General features: G+C 41.4%; 1 protein-coding gene across 2 annotated transcripts in view; it reads right to left on the bottom strand.

Moving 5' to 3' along the window:
* The window catches only part of LOC129701067 (xenotropic and polytropic retrovirus receptor 1 homolog), a 198,857-nt gene that overhangs the window by 76,090 nt on the left and 103,303 nt on the right, over positions 1 to 19,464 (bottom strand). For both annotated transcript variants that reach the window (XM_055642017.1, XM_055642019.1), the window contains exon 4: positions 6,395 to 6,615. In XM_055642017.1, coding sequence (XP_055497992.1) covers positions 6,395 to 6,615 — 221 coding nt within the window. The remainder of the gene's footprint in view (positions 1 to 6,394; positions 6,616 to 19,464) is intronic.

The raw sequence follows: 19,464 nt of genomic DNA, 5'->3' as shown, positions 1-19,464 counted from the left end.
AGGGAAGAACATCAGTCTTTTGCAAAAACAAATAAGGTCACTATTTTCAACAGCATATAAAACATTCAGAAAGAAATAGCTAAATGGGGAAGAAATTATTCAAAATATTCGAAAAATATGCAAATACATAATTATTGAGAAACCCATAACATCACAGTACGTTATTCCATCCAAGTCAAACCATCATTCCAGATAGAGCAAATTAGATTTTAAATCACTCCAGGATTTGTGGCTCCATTAAATATCCATGAATCTGTTGAATGTGATATTACACTCGTAAAAACAACTTCCCATTGTAAAATTAAATCTCCCATTGACCTAATTTAACCTGTGACCTTTTGCCCAACAATTGCAAACTCTTATGAAATAATCGCTCAGACTTACCTTTTCTCCACTATTTAGAATCTACAGACCTGTCTTCAACATGGCCTCACATTTATTTTTTAATGTATTTACTTCTTAATTCAACCCATGACATGGGTTTAGCCCCGTGATTCATCTCTGCACATCTTGTTTGAATGTGACTCTTGTATCTCAGTGATCAAAATTAGACACAGTACAAAGCACAATGTGAGTAGTGTGCAGTTTCAGACTGATAACATCCTCCTTTGACTCGTATTTAGTGATTTAAGGGCCTGTCCCACTTACATGTCCTTGGCACACAAATTAAGCAACCTCGTGATCGCATTGAGGCGCATGGGCATCGTATGGCCGCGCGGGGCCAGTCCCACTGAGAAATGCAGAGGGGTATGTAGTTGTGCGCGACATTGCGCGGGGCTACAAAATTTTTGTAGCGAACGAAATCTTCGACTGCCACCGGCCTGTCGCGTAACTGACGGCCAAAGTGGGACAGGCCCAAGACCCTGGCACGACGCAACGTCTCACCTACAACAGCAGCAGAAGCAGGCAAACGATCGCCAAGCTCGGCCTGGGGCTCACAGCCTTTGCGGTCCGAATCCGCCCCCACTTCTACTCCCAGAGCGGGGCCAAGAAAATTGAAGATAGACACAAAATGCTGGAATAACACAGCGGGACCAGCAGCTTCTCTGGAGAGAAGCAATGGGTGACGTTTCGGGTCAAGACCCTTCTTTCAGACTGAAGAAGAGTCTCGACCCGAAACATCATCCATTCCTTTTCTCCATAGATGCTGCCGGTCCCGCTGAGTTACTCTAGCATTTTGCGCCCATCTTCAAATGACGTCACATGCTCCAGACGGCTGTGCGGTCGAATGAAGTCGCGCCCAACCTTCGCGGGACCGTCGGCCCTCAACGTGACCATGAGGTCGCGTAATTAGCGTGCCAAGGACACGTAAGTGGGACAGGCCCTTTACTAAGATCATGCAGTAAACCCAGGCCACTTGGCCTTTCAATCTTTGAATGAGCTAGTGAGCAGTCAAATTCCACAATATTTCTCCCTAGTGTTGGAAATTCGTTCCTTTGCGTACAAAATCTACATCTAATTTTGCTTCCAGTGACTTTTCAAGTAGCATATTAGATTCACACCCGAAAATGTACAGGTTTGTCGGTTAATTTGCTTTGGTAAAGATTGTAATTTGTCCCTTGTGTGTTGGATACTGTTAATGTATGGGCATCGCTGGTTGGCACGGACTCAATGGGCTGAAGGGCTTGTTTCCACACTGTATCTCTAAATTAGACACCCCTGGATATTGAAAAATGTTTAATCAAATCACCTCTTAATCTACTAAATGTTATGGAATACAAAGATGTACACGTTTGTAGGTTAATTGGTTTGGTATAGGTGTAAAATGTAAAAGTGTGTGTAGGAAAGTGTTAATCTACGGGGCTTGCTGGTCAGCGGAGACTCGGTGAGCCTAAGGGCCTGTTTCTGAGTTTTAAATCTAAACTAAACATTAGATTTCTAATGTTTCTTTACATTCTTTACATATAGATGATCATAGCTTTTCAAGCTAAGACAGAGGAGTAGCATTAGGCCATTAGCCCATCGAGTCTGCCCTGCCATTTGATCATGAACTATTTTTCTTCTCAACCACATTTTCCTGCCTTCTCCCTGCATCCTTTGACACCCTTACTAATTAAGAACCTATCAATCTCCACTTTAAAAATACGCAATGACCTGGCCTCCACCGCCACCTGTGGCAATTAATTCCACACATTCACCACCGTCTGATAAGAAAATCCTCCTCATCGCCATCCTAAAGATACATCCTTTTATTCTGAGGCTGTGCCCTTTGGTTTTACACTCTGCCAATAGTCATAGTGTCCTGCACTACTACTGGAAACATCCTCTCCACATCCACATGATCTGGACTTTTTATGATTCAATGAGACTCCCCCTCATCTTCTAAACTCCAATCCAGGCACAGAGCTCTTAAATGTTCCTTGTGCGGTAACCCAATCACCCCCAGAATCACTCTCATAAATCTCCTCTGGACCCTCTCCAATGCCAGCACATGCTTCGTCAGATATGGGGCCCTAAACTGCTCACAATATTCCAAATGTGGTCTGATCAGCAGCACCTTGTAAACCCACCGCCACGGGTACCATGTAATCCCGTGCTACCTGCTCCACAGTCGGATAGTCGGTGACTAAACCATCTCTCCCACCTGGTTTGCCGGGTGAGGAAGGGGCTGTGGAGCCCCAGCAGGACCAAAAACAAGACCTGTCAAAGGGCGGATGAGCTCCTAGCGATCCAATGGCCATCCACACTTCAGTAGAAGTTGCGATCATTGTCGTACATAACATAGTGCGGCACCGTGCCCATTGATGTTTTCAATGATGATTATTACATTCTTGATTTTGTAATCTAATCCTTTAAAAATGAATGCTAACATTGCATTTACCTTCCTTACTACCAACTCAATTTGCAAATTAACCCTTTGAGAATCCTGAAGCAGCACTCCCAAGTCCTATAGCATCTCCAATTTCTGAATGTCCTTCCCTTTTCGAAAATAATCTACGCCTTTATTCCTCATGCCAAAGTGTATGACCGTACACTTTGCTACGCAGAATTCCATTTGTCACTTCTTTGCCTACTATCCTAACCTGTCCAATTCCTTCTGCAGAATCCATGCTTCCTCAACATTACCTGTCCCTCCACCTATATTCATATCATCCAGCAAACTTGGCCACAGAGCTATCAATTTCATCATCCAGATCATTAACATATGATGTGAAAAGTAGTGGACTCAACACTGATCCCCTGTGTAACACCACTAGTCACTGGAAGCCAACCAGAAAAGGCCCCCTTTATTCCCACTCTTTGTCTTCTGCCAGTCAGCTAATCTACTATCCATGCTAGTGCCTTGCCTCTAATCTCATGGGCTCCTCTCTTGTTACCCTCCTAAACTGTTATCCTCCAATGACTGTTAAGCTATCCCCATTATCTTTGAGTGATCTTACATTGTCCCTAGTACCCCCATTTTTTTAATGTTCCTATAAAAAGTACTTTTGTCCTCAAAGATTCTTGCAATAAAATCCCACGTTCTGTTTGCCTTTCTACTTACTTGCTATGGCTGCACATTATCTTCCAGTAATTTGAGTACAAAGATACTAACACTTTCTATCTCCCACCATTTAAAAATATTTCATTTTTCTATTTTCTGTTGTGGATGATCTAACAAATTTTCACTTTATGTTCCATCAGCCTTATCCTTGCCCACTCTCTTAGCCTGTGTATATTCTCCCGAAGCTTTTCAGTATCCTCTTAACAACCCACACTTCTGTGGTGCTACGTATATCATCAATGTCTCTCCTCTCTCTCCCTCCCTCAAGACATACCTTAAAACCTATCTTAACACAATCTGCCCTAATATCTTCTTATGATGTTTTGTATTACAATTTTTGTTCATGGCACTGTGAAGCATTCTGGAACTAATTACAATATTCATTCTGCTATTTAAAGGAGATTTGATAGGAATTTAATAATTACATTTTTCAGATGGAATAAATAAATACAGTTGTAATGACCGAGAATGATACTCATTTATTTAAATGGATTCCACAAATAGCATTGAATGCAACTCAGAGGTGCATAAAATGTGGTACAAGCACCAAGACCTCAAAAGATTGCGCAGAATTTGCCAGTTTCTAAGCATAAGATATATTCTATTCTCTCAAGAGAAATCGCATGTTAGATTTTAAAAGCTGTCTGGAATATGTAAATTTTTGAAATAATTTTTGTACTCAACATGGAACAAAAGCACATGCTACTGTTAAAGGGCATAATAGCTAGCTTTTGTCACAGTACACCATTATAATGTGCTTATATTTCCATTTTTATTTAGCAAGTCATGGGCCAACCTGAAATATTAAAACCTTTCAATTATTGCTGAACCCATAATTTTATTTCAACAGACCTTGTTGCACCCTGGTCAAATGTACGGAGTGAGGTAATAAAGGATAAGATAACATGAGTCAGAAGACCAAACAAATGATTAATTACAATTCAAGATCAACACATCCATGACTTTGGAAACATATAGATCTGCTTGCTCAAGAGCCCATTCTGGGGAAGATAAAACTTGTAGACTCCAGATAACTGGTACATTATCAGCTGAAACAAATCCAATCAAATTGAGCTTGGATTGATTAAGTAAGATGCGAACATGCACTTTAATTGTAAAACACACCTATATCATATCCGTTAACAACTACCTGCACATTCAATTCATCCACCTTATTATGAATGCTCCTCACATTAAGGCACAAAGCTTTCAGGTTTGTTTTTCTTTTTTCCCTTCTACCTTTTGCTTCTGCCCTCATGTAACAGTCCTCTGCCTCCTTGCATTGGCTCTCATCCCCCTACTATATTATTTGAAACACGACCTTTCCTGCACTCTCTTTCCCATTAATGGCACACACACACTGCCACGTTGTTGATCCCATCCTCCCACAATTTAGCTTAAATAATAATACATTTTATTTATGGGCGCCTTTCAAGACTCTCAAGGACACCTTACAAAATTTAGTAAACAGAATAGAAAACATGTAAGCGGAATGAAACAAAACAAAAAATAACGACAAAAAAAATAAAAATAAATAGTAAAGAAATCAACAATACACAATTCAAAGATACAATTCAAAGAGAGAGCAGCGGCAGCTAATCGCGCCAGCGTTCACTCTCCCTTCCGGCAGCCATCGGCATGGAAACGGAACAATAAGGATCTTTAACATAGAAACATCCCCCCACAATGGTTACCATTATGGGGGAAGGCACAATGTCCAGTCCCCATCCCCAGTTCACCCATAGTCGGGCCAATTGAGGCCTCCACAGTTGACTCTTCGAAGGCCCGATATTCCAGGCCGTTCTCGCCGGGAGATGGTGCTCTGGCGTCGGGAGAGTCCTCTCAGCGGCTAGGGACACCTGGAACGGCCGCTTCCTTACCGGAGACCGCGGCTTCCAAAGCCGACAAGGTCGCGACGGTTGGAGCTCCACCATTGGCGATCTCATCGAGAGATCCCAGGCTCCAGATGTTGATGTCAGCGCCGCCGCCCGCAGCTGCCCGCTCCGCAGACCTGCAGCTCCGCGATGTTTTTATCGGCGGTCTTCAGCTCACTGGAGCTCCAGCGCAGCGACCCAGGCAAGGCATCGCCCGCTCCGCTCCGCGATAGCGCCCCAGCAGTGTGCCGCCGCCGAAGCCGAGGTGCTTGGCGGTCCCCTCGGGAAAACGCCGCTCCAGGCCCGCTGGTAGGCCGCAAGGACGGGTCGACGGTGCAGCCCGGAGAAAAGCTGCTCTCCGACCAGGTAGGGACCTAGAAATTAGTTTCCCCCTTCCCCCCCCCCCCCCCCCCACATAAAAAAGTCTAGACCTCCTAAAAACAAACACTGAAACTCACTAAAAATTAAAGAAAAGAGTGAAAAAGACGGACAGCTGCTAGCTAGCAGCCGTGCCCCAAGATGGCGCCCCCTAAACCCACCTGTGCAGCACTAGCAAGCAACCAATGGCCAAATCAAAATTTAAAAACTGAGTGATAGAATTTTCTTGGCAAGGATTGGAGGATAGAATTTTCTTGGCAAGGATAGGAGGAGAAATGAACTAAGGCATGCACGTGGAATTACGATAGAGATCATCCATCATTTAACAGGCTTGAGGAACTGACAGCCTACACTTGTTCCTTCATTTTGCCTTCTCGGAAACACAGGAAATTTATGGCATATAGAAATTTTCATGGCCCTGAAGTCATTTTCCACTGACATACCGATCAACCAGGATTATAAATGACTCTACCAAATACAGTACGTTATTTTGCAACTTGAAAATATGATAAAAGATTATCTTAATACAGTCCGTAAATAGCCAAGAAAAATAACATTACCTAAGCAGGTTTAAAATCACAGTTCAGATTACAAACATTGATTTACTTTACCGACTGAGGATATTTTATTGTCCGCAAGATTGGCAGCCTTCCCTTACCTGGTAGTTTTGAAGTAGGATCAGGCTGAGGTAGAACTCACTGAAGGCTAACTTCAGGTCACGAATGTTCCTATGATGTACACGATCCTTATAAGAGAGAGGGACCACAATCCTCCGTTGCCGCAAACTGGCGAACGTGTTGCGGTCCATCTGCACTTCAAGTGTTGATTGTAACTCATTCTGGAGTGTAGCGAACCTGCGCTGAGCTTCGGCAAGCTTTTCTGTAAGTCAGATAAATGATTGCATTAGCATGTAATTTCTGAACACAGGTTCCTTCATTTAGATACTGCCTTTTATTTGTGTAAACTGCAATCCCTTTGAAATCTCTCGATTGGTGAAAAGTCTCCAGACACTATGAATCTTCTACATCGGTGGTACCAAGCGCAGGCTCTGCGATCGTTTCGCTGAACACCTCCGCTCAGACCGTTTTAACCTAGCTGATCTCCTGGTGGCTCAGCACTTCCCATTCCCAATCTGACCTTTCTGTCCTGGGCCTCCTCCATTGAGGCCCAACGCAAATTAGAGGAACTGCACCTCATAATATGCTTGGGCAGTTTCCACTCCAGTAGTATGAACATTGACTTCTCTAACTTCAGATAACCCTTGCTTTCTTTCTCCATCCCCTTCACAGTTCTCCCACTAGTCTTACTGTCTCCGCCTACATTCTATCTTTGTCCCGCTCCCTCCCCTGACATCAGTCTGAAGAAGGGTCTCGACCCAAAACGTCCCCCATTCCTTCTCTCCAGAGATGCTCACCCGCTGAGTTACTCCAGCATTTTGTGTCTACCTATGAATCTCAAAAGCATCTCAAAAACAATGCTGTATCAATGGTTTCTGTGTTAGTTTTAATTTTCCAAAATCCTCCATTAGACTGGAGAAGGGAGATAGGGAAAGCTTTTTTTTCTCCAATGTTTTACAGTTCTTTGAAGAACTGATCTCGGGTGCTGTCTCTGTGGAGTTTCCACGTGGGTTTCCTTTGGGTGCTTTGGTTCCCTCCGACATCCCAAGGACGCATCGGTTTGGAGGTGAATAGGTCTCTGTAAATTGCTCCTAGTGCTTGAGAAAATGGTATAACATAGAACTAGTGTGAACAGATGATCGATGGTCATAATTGACTCGCTGGGTGAAGGGCCTGTTTCCATGCTGTATCTTTAAACTAAACAGCATGTACCGTGAACAAAGGAAAATCAGATGGATTTACAGAGAGAAACAGAGAGGGGGGAAGGTTTTGTATTTATCTAAAATTGGAGAATTTTATGTTCATACCATTGGGTTGCAAGCTACCAAGCGGAATATAAGGTGTTGTTCCTCCAGTTTGTGTGTGGCCTCACTCTGGGAATGGAGGAGGCCCGGGACACAAAGGTCAGTATGGGAATGGGAAGAGGAGTTAATATCGTTAGCAACCAAGAGGTAGAGGGACAGGTGTTATTTGGGTGTTATATAGGTTACGGTTGCGGGGGAAAACTTTTGGGTGGTAAGGGATTAGTGAACCAAGGAGTTGTGGATGGAGGAAAGAGGTGAGTTTATTAGGAGGATGTGAAAAGGTAGGGAGACACGTTTCAGTTTCTTATGGTACTGGCATTGGCAACATCTAGAGTACTGTGCTCTGTACTGGTCTCCTAATTTAAGGAAGGATATGAATTCATTTCACGCAATTCACAGAAGCTTTACTGGGCTGGTACCTAGAATTCCCAGGTTGTATTATGGAGAAACGTTGGACTAGTCCACTGGAGATGACAAGAATGAGAGATATTTTGACTGAAACGTACAAAAGCAGGAGGGGTTGGGTCAGTGTAGACGTGGAGAGGATCATACCTTTTGCTGGAGGATATAGAACCAGCAGGTCACTGTTTAAAAATAAGGGGTTGGCTATTTAAGTCAGAGATGAAGGGAAATGTTTTTCTCACAGAGGTGTTAGTCTTTGAAACTTACTTGTTCAAAGGGCAATAGAAGCAGAGTCTCTACCAGAATTGGATATATCCTTGATAAGTAAGGAGGTAAAAGACTACCACAGACAGATGGTGATGCTGTATTAAAGCTATACAATCAATTAGCTGTAAAATTTGATGACTTACCTGTGGAACCAAGGGGAAGAAAAATAAACATGAAAGGAAATTACAATGAGCAGCAACATATTGATTCAGCAACTTGCACACAATAGAGGATTATTTACAAAAAAAAGGCAATGTGATTGAGGCAACAGAGTGCCATTGAAACCCTGCAAAAGTCATTTCCTATAATGAGGGAAAAAGAAAGGAAGAGTTACAAATTGTGAATCCAGAGGAAGGAATAGGGCAGAAATGGATGGGAGCCCAGGTGGAGCATAGGAAAGAATGGGAGGAGGGGGTTGATTAGTTACCCATAATTGGAGAATTTAATTCTAATCTTGTTGGATTGTAGTTTACCCAGGTGGAATAAGGTGCCATTCCTCTACTTTGCACGTGGGCTCATTGGTGATGGAGGCCGCCCAGGACGGAAATGTCAGTATGGGAATGTGAAGAGGAGTTAAAATGGTTACCAACGAGGACATCCAAAAGACCTTGATGGACCGAGTGAAACGATTGCTGAGTCTCTGCTTGGTCTTGCTGATGTAAAAGAGACAACATCGGGAACACCGAATATCAATAGATGAGATTAGAGCGGGTGCATGTGAACCTCTGTCTCACCTGGATGGATGTGAGGGAAGAGGTATGGGGCAAAAGAAGGGTCCCAACCCTAAACATCATCTATCCAGGTTCTCAGACATGCTGTATGACCCGCTGAGTTACTCCAGCACTTTGTCTGCTTTTGTAAACCAGCATCTGCACTTCCTTATTTCTCCAATTCTATTAGGTTTGTTAATCTCTCTCTTCCCTCCAAGCGTTGTGTTATTTAAAAAAAGTCAAATTCCAGCATCAGCTATTTTCACAAACTTAAGAAAGTTCGAATAATAATAATAATAATAACTTCTCAGAATCTAATTTCTAAATAATTTGCTCTCAATAATTTATTTTCTAAAAAGCTAAGTCAATGTGCCTTAAACATCCTTTAATCCTTTGCTGCATGCTATACCCGCTCACTTTCTTTTGTTCAGCTAAATTGACAATATGCAGAAATGGGGATACTCTAGGACTGAGAGAGTCAATTAGATTGTGTGATAACTGGTGGCCGAATAAAATATAGCTTTACTTTGGTTTTACTTTCGTTTTAGTGACATCACTAGTCAGGACTCGATTTCCCGAGACACGTGATTTCCCGTAAAACAAACTGTTCACACCTACCTAATGACTTATAAGTTGATTGATGATTATTACTCTGTAGTGTTTGGCTACTTAAGGTGACCACCCCTTGTATCAGCCCGATAAATATATGCTTTCCTTTGTCTGAGAGCACATGTTTTCCGTTTGCTGAACTGGAGCTGGAGAGCAGGAAAGGGAAGCAAGGTCACCCAGGTGAAATAAAGCAAAGATCTTACAGCAAAGCTATAAGATCTTTGAAATAAAGGATCTTTACAGTATTCTAGTTGGTGTTTTCACTGAACGGACTAAGGGGTGCAAAAACCGGAATTTACAAAATGGATCAGCATAAGATCTGATTTACACAGAAAAAGCACAAATAAATCATTGGTTATGATGTCGTTCCAATACTGCAGATTTGGATATCCTATTTTGGAAAAGTAAATGAGTTGGAGAAGATACAATTAGGTCTAAAGAGGATGGTGTCAGGGAAAATAGTCTATGGTGCAAGAGACTAGGACTCGTTCTGGCACAGAAACTGGAGAATATATCGAGTTAAACTCGAACATTTATCATGTTTTTCAAGAAAATAATCTGGCAGATTTTTGAAAGAAGAAATAAAATGCCCTTTATAAAATACAATGGATAGCAAAATTTAATTAGAGCTTTGCAGAATGATTTGCTATTAAAGAGAAAATGAGATGAAAAGGTCTAGGAATCGCACTCTCGTTCATTTTGCTGACTGGCATGGTAAATAGTGCAAATTCCTGCTTTGTTGTTTATGCACGAAGTCTGAAGAAGGGTCCCGACCTAAAATGTCATCCATCCTTTTCTCCAGAGATGCTGCCTGACCCACTGAGTTACTCCAGCACTTTGTGTTTATCTCTAGTATATCAATATTAATTCATGATTTTGCAAAATTTTCCATTTATTCTAATGTGCAGATATGTGAACAAGACTGTCAGAGGTCAGATAGGTTAAGCTTAATAAGCACTTGTACACGTTACACATATTACTTTTTTTTTTGTTGAGGAAAAAGGCAAAAAATAATGACCAGTAATTATCTAATGGGAGGAACCAATTAGCTATTATTGGAATTAGTGGAATTCTGGTTTAAACAAAACTATGGGTTTAAAAAAAAAAGCTTTTAACCAAAGCCAACTCCAACATTAAATATTATGTATGCAGCATTATTTTGAGAGAAAGAGGAAATGTGGGTTTTCTCACACAAATGCTCTACTATATAGGCGTCAACCGAAAGGCTACAACAATTTTTGAACAATGATCTGAAAAAAGGGAAATTAGATAATAAACATGCAGTTCACTGAAGTTAAAGAGCCACCATCTGAATACAATACATACAATTGTTTTCATAGAAGGCAGAGTATTAGTTCTTACTTTTCAAAGAAATCTACTTTTTTAACCCTTCTCAATCATCTATTCCTTTCCCTATATTATCAATTCATAGATTGCAAACACAACATTATAATATAAATCCCTCATTGAAATTTAATTATTAATGCACTATAACTTGTTGCTTAATTTGATTTGATAATTCTCCTTAGAGGTTCAATTATTTAAACAAAAGTAATTTAGTCTTTAGGTTAACTAGATTTTTGGAAGCTAGGAAATTGAGAAAGGCAAAAATATGTTTGGTACGAGTATGAACAAATAATGGCTAATTGGTTTTGTAAACTGTTTTGGAATAGGGTACAGAGGGCTCTTGAATTGCAGTCTGGAGGGGTGGGTGGGGAAGAATGAGTGGACCAGGGGAGGGGAGGGGAAGATGTAATGCGTGCGTGATGAGATCCAGTTGCCGCTGGTGGAAAAGATGAAGGATGATATGCTAGATACGAATCAAATAGGATGATAGGTAAGGACTAAGGGAACTCTGTTCTGTATGGAGAGAGGGAGGCCGTGTACAAGAAGGGACAGAGCCAGCTGTACTTTTTGAGAAGGCTCTGCTCCTTCAATGTCTGCAGCAAGATGCTGCAGATGTTCTACCAATCGTTGGTAGCCATGCCATCTTCTTCGCTGTCGTGTGCTGGGACAGCAGGACGAAGGCAGCCGACGGCAACATGATTAACAAACTCATCAGGGAGGCTGGGTCCGTCCGACAGAGTTGGATTCATGGAAGGAGGTCTTGGAGGGGAGCTGCGGATTATGTTGGACAATACAGCTCACCCCCTCCATGACACACTAGTCAACCTGAGAAGTACCTTCAGCAACAGACTGGTTCCACCAAGATGCAGTACAGAATGCCACAGGAGATCCTTCTTCCCCGTGGCTATCAAACTGCACAACTCCTCCCCCTGTCATGGGATAGGCGGATGTTCATGAAGTTAATTCAAAGCTTCATGCTGTGTTATTTCAATAGAACAGGAGGTATAGATGAAAGTAAAATTTAGGGTAGAAATCAGGAAGACATTCTGGTTTAAAGTGTGACTTAGAATGAGTGGCTGAATAAGTGCTAGTAACAATCCAAGATTTTTAAAAAAACAGTAAATGACAAAATGTTGGAAATTGTGGTCTTTCACTCCTGGCAGACAAGCTAAGAGGCAGAAACATATTCTGTCATTTATAGCTATCTTGTAATATTGAAAATGGCAGTGGCCAGGTTATTGGGAAAATGTAAAGTCATATAATTTGGAATGAAGAACAAAAGAATAGTATTATTTAAATAGAGAATAAAATTGCAGCAAACTGTAGCACAAATGAATGTTATGGGTCCTTGTGCATGAAACACAGAATATTGTAATTGCAGGATGCAATAGCGATATTGACCTGTATTTCAAGGAAACCTGGAGTGGAAAGGGGAATTCTGACTACATTTGCACAAGGCAACAGTGAGACCATGTCTTGAGTACTCCAAATAATTTGCATTGGCCCTTCAGTAAAGCTATTATTTTACTGATGGCATTTCAGAAAGGGTCCACTAGGATGATTCCAGGTATGGAGGGATTATCCTAAGAGGAAAGCTTGAACAGGATGTGGGTGTAATCAATGGAGTATAGAAGAATGAGGCAAACTTACTTAAATGTATATCCTCAGGGAACTAGAGAGGTTAAATGCTGAGAGGACGTTTCCAGAATCAGAAGCCATGGTTTCAAAACCATGGGATGGAGATCCCCATTGAAAATTGAGGAGCATCAGAGGATAGTGACTCTTGGGAACCCTTTGCCAGAGCGAGATATGAATGGAGAGTGCTTTTGTACATTTGAGACAGATAGATTTACAATTAGTAAAGGAATACATGGTTATAGGGAAAGAACAGGGAAGTGGAGAAGAGGTGTCAGATTAACTGTGATCGATTCATTGGCGGAGCAGGATTGAGACGCTAAATGAAATACATCTGTTGTCAATTCTTATGGTCTTAAAATGTCCTCTTCCATTTAACAGATTAGGATGACATTTCTAATTCCAAACAGAATTAGACATTGATGGGTGTGCCATAAAGCTGATGTAGAGTGCGATTCAATTACATCATGTGTCACAAGGGGTAAGCCTGTATGACAGATGCCATGTGATCTTAATCATAATTCATTCCCACCGATCCATCATAATTTTCTTGTCTATAGTGTCAATTATAACCTCTTTCCTGGAAGTGTCCTCAGGAGCACAAACTTCATTTGAGACATTTGAAAGGAAGGAAGGCAGCTGTGGAGGGAATTAATTCATTATATGTTCATTAACTTCCACAGATGCTGACTAACTTTTCCAGCAGTGTTTTTTCTCAAATGTTTGGGAATAATATACCTTAAATGAGCTCCATAAACTGTGTGAAAGATACATCTTCTAGATGCGCTGGGACATACCCTCAGTGATGCAACTTGGGGTCATCGGGTGTTTTGGGTCTCACAACATCAGACACCGTCGCCGAGGCGACCCAGTCGGGGCTGATCAGACCCAGACTTGTGTCCCAGCAGCAACCGCCCACGGATCAGTCCTCTTAATCCAAAGCCACCTAGTGGCTTTCTCTGTGGATTCGCTTGCGGATTGAATAGCCCTCTTCTTTGCCAGCCCGTAATGTTCAACTGGTTGAGGACTTTGCACAGTGAGCGTTCTGCAAAGCCTCTACAGCCCACCTCTATGGGCTCATAGTATGTCTTCCAGCTGCTGTCCTGGCACATCTCCACCAGTTCCTGGTACTTTGCGCGTTTCCTCTTGTTAGCCTCTTCAATACGCTCTTCCCAGGGAACTGTCAGCTCCAGAATGATCAGCTGCTTTGTCACTTCGGAGGCGATGATCATGTCTGGCCAGAGTGATGTTGCTGTGGAAATTTCAGCTGTTTGCCCAGATCGACGTGCAGCTGTCAGCCAGTGGCTGTGTGGAGGAGGCCCGTCCTTGTTTTAAGTTGTGGTCGAGGCTTCTCACCAGCTTTGACAAAGTGATTAATTTCTTTGGGGCGTGGTGGTGTTTGCTGTTACTGATGGCAGTGACTATGCTCTCTGCAACCACCCTGAGCACCTGGTCATGGCGCCACCGATAGCGACCTTCACCAAGGGACTTTAGGCAGCTGCTGAGATGGTCTAATGATCCTCTTCCAGAGCAAAGTGGGCAGGTAGTAAATAGTATTTGCTCTTATAATTTATAATATTAAGATATTTAATTTTAAAAAATAGTAAGAATAAATTGTATGTTTACAGAATGAACTGCTAAACAAGGTGATTAAGGTGTACATTAACATCTTTTCAAAATACATTTTGGAGAGCTACATGGATAGGAATGTTTTAGAGGGAGTTGGTCAAAGGCAGGAAATGGGAGTAGCTTAGATGGGCACATGGTTGACATAGACAAGTTGGGTTAAAAATGGCCTGTTTCCGTGCTTTATGACTATGATACTAATTATTCATTTTATATTTAGATCTTAATATTTTTGTATATATTATTCTGTATACAATTTAGCTCAATATGCTAAGATTACAAATGGTCCAGGTCAGCTATATGTATAGAATGCAATTGATTTGATAATTATGGATCTTGCGATAGGACCTGCACTTTTGCTCTCTTCAATGCACATCCGGGGGATTTTTCAAGTCACCTGGGTGCACAGAAGCATAGATGTGAAGAAGTGGTGATGGACAGCATCAATACATATGACAGCTGACCTCTTATCTAATGGCTGTGTCAAAGGCCAGTATACAAAAAAGGGGATAAGGAAGAGATTAAGGAAAGACTTTGAAGAGGCAATGATATATGGTTGGAATAGGAAACCATTTCAGGAGATGACCTGCCTGTGATTGATATAACAAAAGTGAAACCAAGCAAGGCTGTTCCACAGAGCTAAACAATAGAGGAGGTTGGGAGTGAGATCAACACATAGGAAGCAAGATGTATTGTTCCTTGCTCCTGCTTAAACTTTAAGTTGCAAAGATGACAATGAGGGAGAATGTACCATAGAGTGTCAAATCAAAATAATTTTGTGAATTTGAATAGGGCTGTTTTCGTGCTGTTGTTGCGAGAAGGGTAGCCAGATATATTTAAATAATGAATTATAGGAATTATAGCAAAACTGGCACAGAGTTGCGAGTCAACAACATATTTAAAGATACTGGAGAGAAACTAAAAACTGGAAATTGAGAGAGTTCACATCAAAGTAGCAGTCAATTATGTTCAGGCAAGGAACAGCCTCTTTATTCTGCATCACTTTGGATTAAGCAGCTAGTTACTGGAAATTGGTGTTCATTTACAAGCCAACATCACGCAATGGACAGTTAATATTGCAAAATGTTGCAGAGGGGTCACTATTATATTTTTCAATTGAGCTGATTTTGAAGGTGTCAAAGATATGCCAGGATGGCTTTCATAAAGCTTCTTTCTAATATGTTCATAAATGTTTAATAAATTGCATTGCTTTAAAATAAAGTCACAATTTTTGGAAAAAATGAAAACTCAATTTAGCAATGCAAATTGGTAAACCAAGTAACACTTATGAGGTGTTTGAAAAATTACATCCAAGAGAAACCTTTCTCTTTAATTTGTATTTTCCAGCTTCTTAAAGATTGCTCCAGTAGATATGAGCTTATCATGCCCAACCACAGTCACTTTAATGTTGTGAAAGTTAATAACTAAACTGATATTTACATTTATAAAAGATCCCAGTAGTATACCAGTTTTATTTCTTTGTTGCAGAATCCCTGAATGTTTCTTATAATCCAATATATTTCCTCTGCATCTGCTGCCAAATACAGAACTAATTTCATAATCCCGCAGTGCCTTTGGGTAAAAAAGAAAAGGGATCAAGAGCGGGGACTGTACATTCCAGCACTAATTTTCACTCCAAAGGCTTATATTTTCTGATACTGGAAGGATAGAAACGCCAGCTTGAAATATTGTTGCTCTTTCAGGTGAATCTAAAAAATAATTAAAGGAAAGGATGTAGATAAAAATGCTGGAAAACTCAGCAGGTGAGGCAGCATCTATGGAGCGAAGGAATAGGTGACGTTTCGGGTCGAGACCCTTCTTCACACTGATGTGGGGGTGGTGGGGGCAGGAAGAAGAAAGGAAGAGGTGGAGGCAGTGGGCTGTGGGAGAGCTGGGAAGGGGAGGGGAAAAAGGGAGAAGGCAAGGACTACCTGAAATTGGAGAAGTCAATGTTCATTCCGCTGGGTTGTAAACTACCCAAGTGAAATATGAGGTGCTGCTCCTCCAATTTACAGTGGGACTCACTCTGGCCATGGAGGTGACCCAGGACAGAAAGGTTGGATTCAGAATGGGAGGGGGGTTGAAGTGCTGAGCCACCGGGAGATCAGGTTGGTCATTGCGAACTGAGCAAAGGTGTTGGGCGAAGCGATCGCCAAGCCTCTGCTTGGTCTCACCAATGTAGAGCAGCTGACACCTAGAGCAGTGGATGCAATAGATAAGGTTGGAGGAGGTGCAGGTGAACCTCTGCCGCATCTGGAAAGACTGCTTGGGTCCTTGGATGGAGTCAAGGGGGGAGCTAAAGCAACAAGTGTAGCATATCCTGTGGTTGCAAGGGAAAGTACCAGGGGAGGGGGTGGTTTGGGTGGGAAGGGACGAATTGACCAGGGAGTTACGGAGGGAACAGTCTCTGCGGTTTCTGTGCCCTGGCCAAAATCTTTCCTTCAACCAAAACAAATGGAAAAGTTTAATAGGTCAATGTTCTGATGACTGTAAAACTACATGTATGTAAAATGGTTGCAACACTTTTCCTTAACAGATATTATTAACTCTAAATTATTAACTCCAAAGCTTTAAACCAGAGGTGGGGGAAAGCATTACATAATTTAAATGACTTATTTCAATTGTGCTGTCAATCTTCATTGAATAGAATAAGCATTAGCAAATAATAACAAAAGACTGCAGGTGCTGATTTATGCCAAAGATAGACACAATGTGCTGGAGTAGTTCAGCAGTCAGGCAGCATCACTGGAAAAAATGGATAGGTGATGTTTCCTTATTCAGATTTCATAGATTAAATTTTTATTTTTTTATTTTTTTTATTTTTTTGGTCTAATTGTAGTCCTGTAGGTCTGTGTCCAAGATGGCTGCCGTGAAGTGAGAGTGGACGCTGGCGCGCTTTGGCTGCCGCTGCTCTCTCTTCACACTGTGTTTTTGATTTTCTGTTTTTGGATTGAATTCTGTTTTTAATTTGTGTCTCTGTGATGTCTTTATTACTTGTTTTATTCCGATTATATGTTTTTATTCCGATTACTATGTAAGGTGTCCTTGAGATGTGTGAAAGGCGCCCATTAAATAACATTTATTATTTTTATTATTATCCATTTTCTTCAGGGATGCTGGCTGACCCGCCAAGGTACTCCTGTACTTTGTGTCTAAAATGTTTAGTAGGTGTTGGTTAACCTCAACCAATATCTCACAGTATGCAAAACACAAACCACAAGCTACTGACCATTTTTTTTTAGCATGCTCAGTTTGTACTGTAGTTAGCTTAAGTGAACTGTTAGAAATCTCTACTGCATGCCAAGACAACCACCTTCACTCTAATGCTGCCATTTGTAATTTTCAATTGCAGTTATTTGTCATGCTTGCAATTATTGGGAGCAATGAAAGCCAGCAGCCATGACCTCCTTGCTTTCTTTCCTCTTCATTCATTCTTGTTTGGTAAACAGCCATTGCCGAGTCAGGTTTTGATATGACTCTACAGGGATCTTCAGTTTGTCCGAATAGCCAGAATCCATGCCAAATAAATGCACAATTAAATAATAATCATTGACAATAATCATTGACAGGCTCTTTGACTGTGGGCATTTTGTTGCTCAACATCCATGTTTCGTATGTGGGAGAGGATTGGTAGCTATATCCCTCTTGTATGAGAGTGTCATGGAGAAAAGTAGTTCAGAGTAAATGTCACTGCTCAATCCAACATCAGCCAAATCATTTTTGCTTTGGTAGCAATGCCTTATTATTCTGAAATCCTTTTATGGTCGAGAGCAAGTTGACTGGTTGCATCGCAGTCTAGTTCAGCAACTTGAAAGCGCAGGAACGAAGAAGGCTATAGAGGTTGGTAGACATTGTTCGGTCCATCACAAGTACTGTTCTCCCTAATACTGAACTGAGCTACAAAATGCCAAGCCAATATTACCAAAGATCCACACCACCCTGGCCACGCTCCAATTTTGCACTACCATTGGGAAGATGGTATAGGTACCCGGAAAAGATTCAAGAACAGCTGTACTCAGCAGCTATCGGGCTCTTGAACACTGCACAACATTTTGAGAGGCATAGATAAGTAGACTGTGGATGCAGATGCAGACCCCTCTCACCCTAACCATGGACTGTTTGCCCTCCTCCCATCAGGGAGGCGGAACAGGAGCCTCAGGTCTCGCACAAGCAGGCTGAGGAACAGTTTTTTCAACAACACCATTACACTGCTGAACTCAGAGACCCGTCGCTAGCTATCTTTAGACTCTCCCATTTGTATACAGTTATTTGCCTATGTACCAGTTTTAATTCATCCACAATCCACACATTGTTAACCAGTATTTTTTTTTTAATTGTATGCTTATTTTGTATTTTTATTTTTACTTCTACTATCTTGCACTATGACCAGACGCTAAACTGCATTTCGTTGTACCTATACTCGTATTTGTGCAATGACAATAAAGTTGAATTGAAATTGAATTGAATTGAATTGAATAGTTGCATTTAACAGACCTTTAGATAGGCACACATGCATATGCAGGGAATAGAGGAATATGGATTATGTGCATGCAAAGAAAAGTTGGTCTTGGCATCATGTTTGGCGGAGGCATTGTGGGTCGAAGAGCCTGTTCTTGTGCTGTATTGTTCGATGTTCTTCCAGTTTGTGCGTGGCCTTCCCTTTGCAATGGAGGAGGCAAAGGACTGAAAGGTTGATATGGCCATACCATCACCTCTCTTTCTCAGCTTTCTCCCCACTACTCCATTAGTTTGAAGAAAGGTCCTGACCCGAAACATCATCTGTCTATACCCTCCACAGATGTTACCTGACCTGTTGAGTTAATTCAAGCAGTTTGTTTTTATACTCGTGATTCTAGCATCTGCAGTTTCTCGTATCTTCAATTTGGAAAATATGGTGTTAGTTGAGGATAAATGTTAACTTGAATTGGAGAACTTCCATTAATGCAATGGTATCTTTTACATTCAACTGTTTGCTTTAAAGTTTAATTTGGAAAATTGTTCTTGACTAGCATAGCTGCGTGTGTGTATTTCCTCAGAGCATTCCCTGCTCCGGTATTAGTTCACAGATTATCGAAGTAAACAGGTTCCTGCTGACACTCTTGTAGTGGAGTCTGAAAAGTTACAAGAATATTTACACAAAAGATCCTGAGCAAGTCTTGAATCTACATTTCATTAATTCAAACAGGTGAAAATGCTACCATTCAGACATTC

The sequence above is a fragment of the Leucoraja erinacea genome, chromosome 10, assembly GCF_028641065.1.
Source record: "Leucoraja erinacea ecotype New England chromosome 10, Leri_hhj_1, whole genome shotgun sequence".
NCBI classification, from domain to species: Eukaryota; Metazoa; Chordata; class Chondrichthyes; order Rajiformes; family Rajidae; genus Leucoraja; species Leucoraja erinaceus.
Note: the sequence above shows the minus strand (reverse complement) of the source record. Positions and strands in the feature narration are given on the sequence as shown.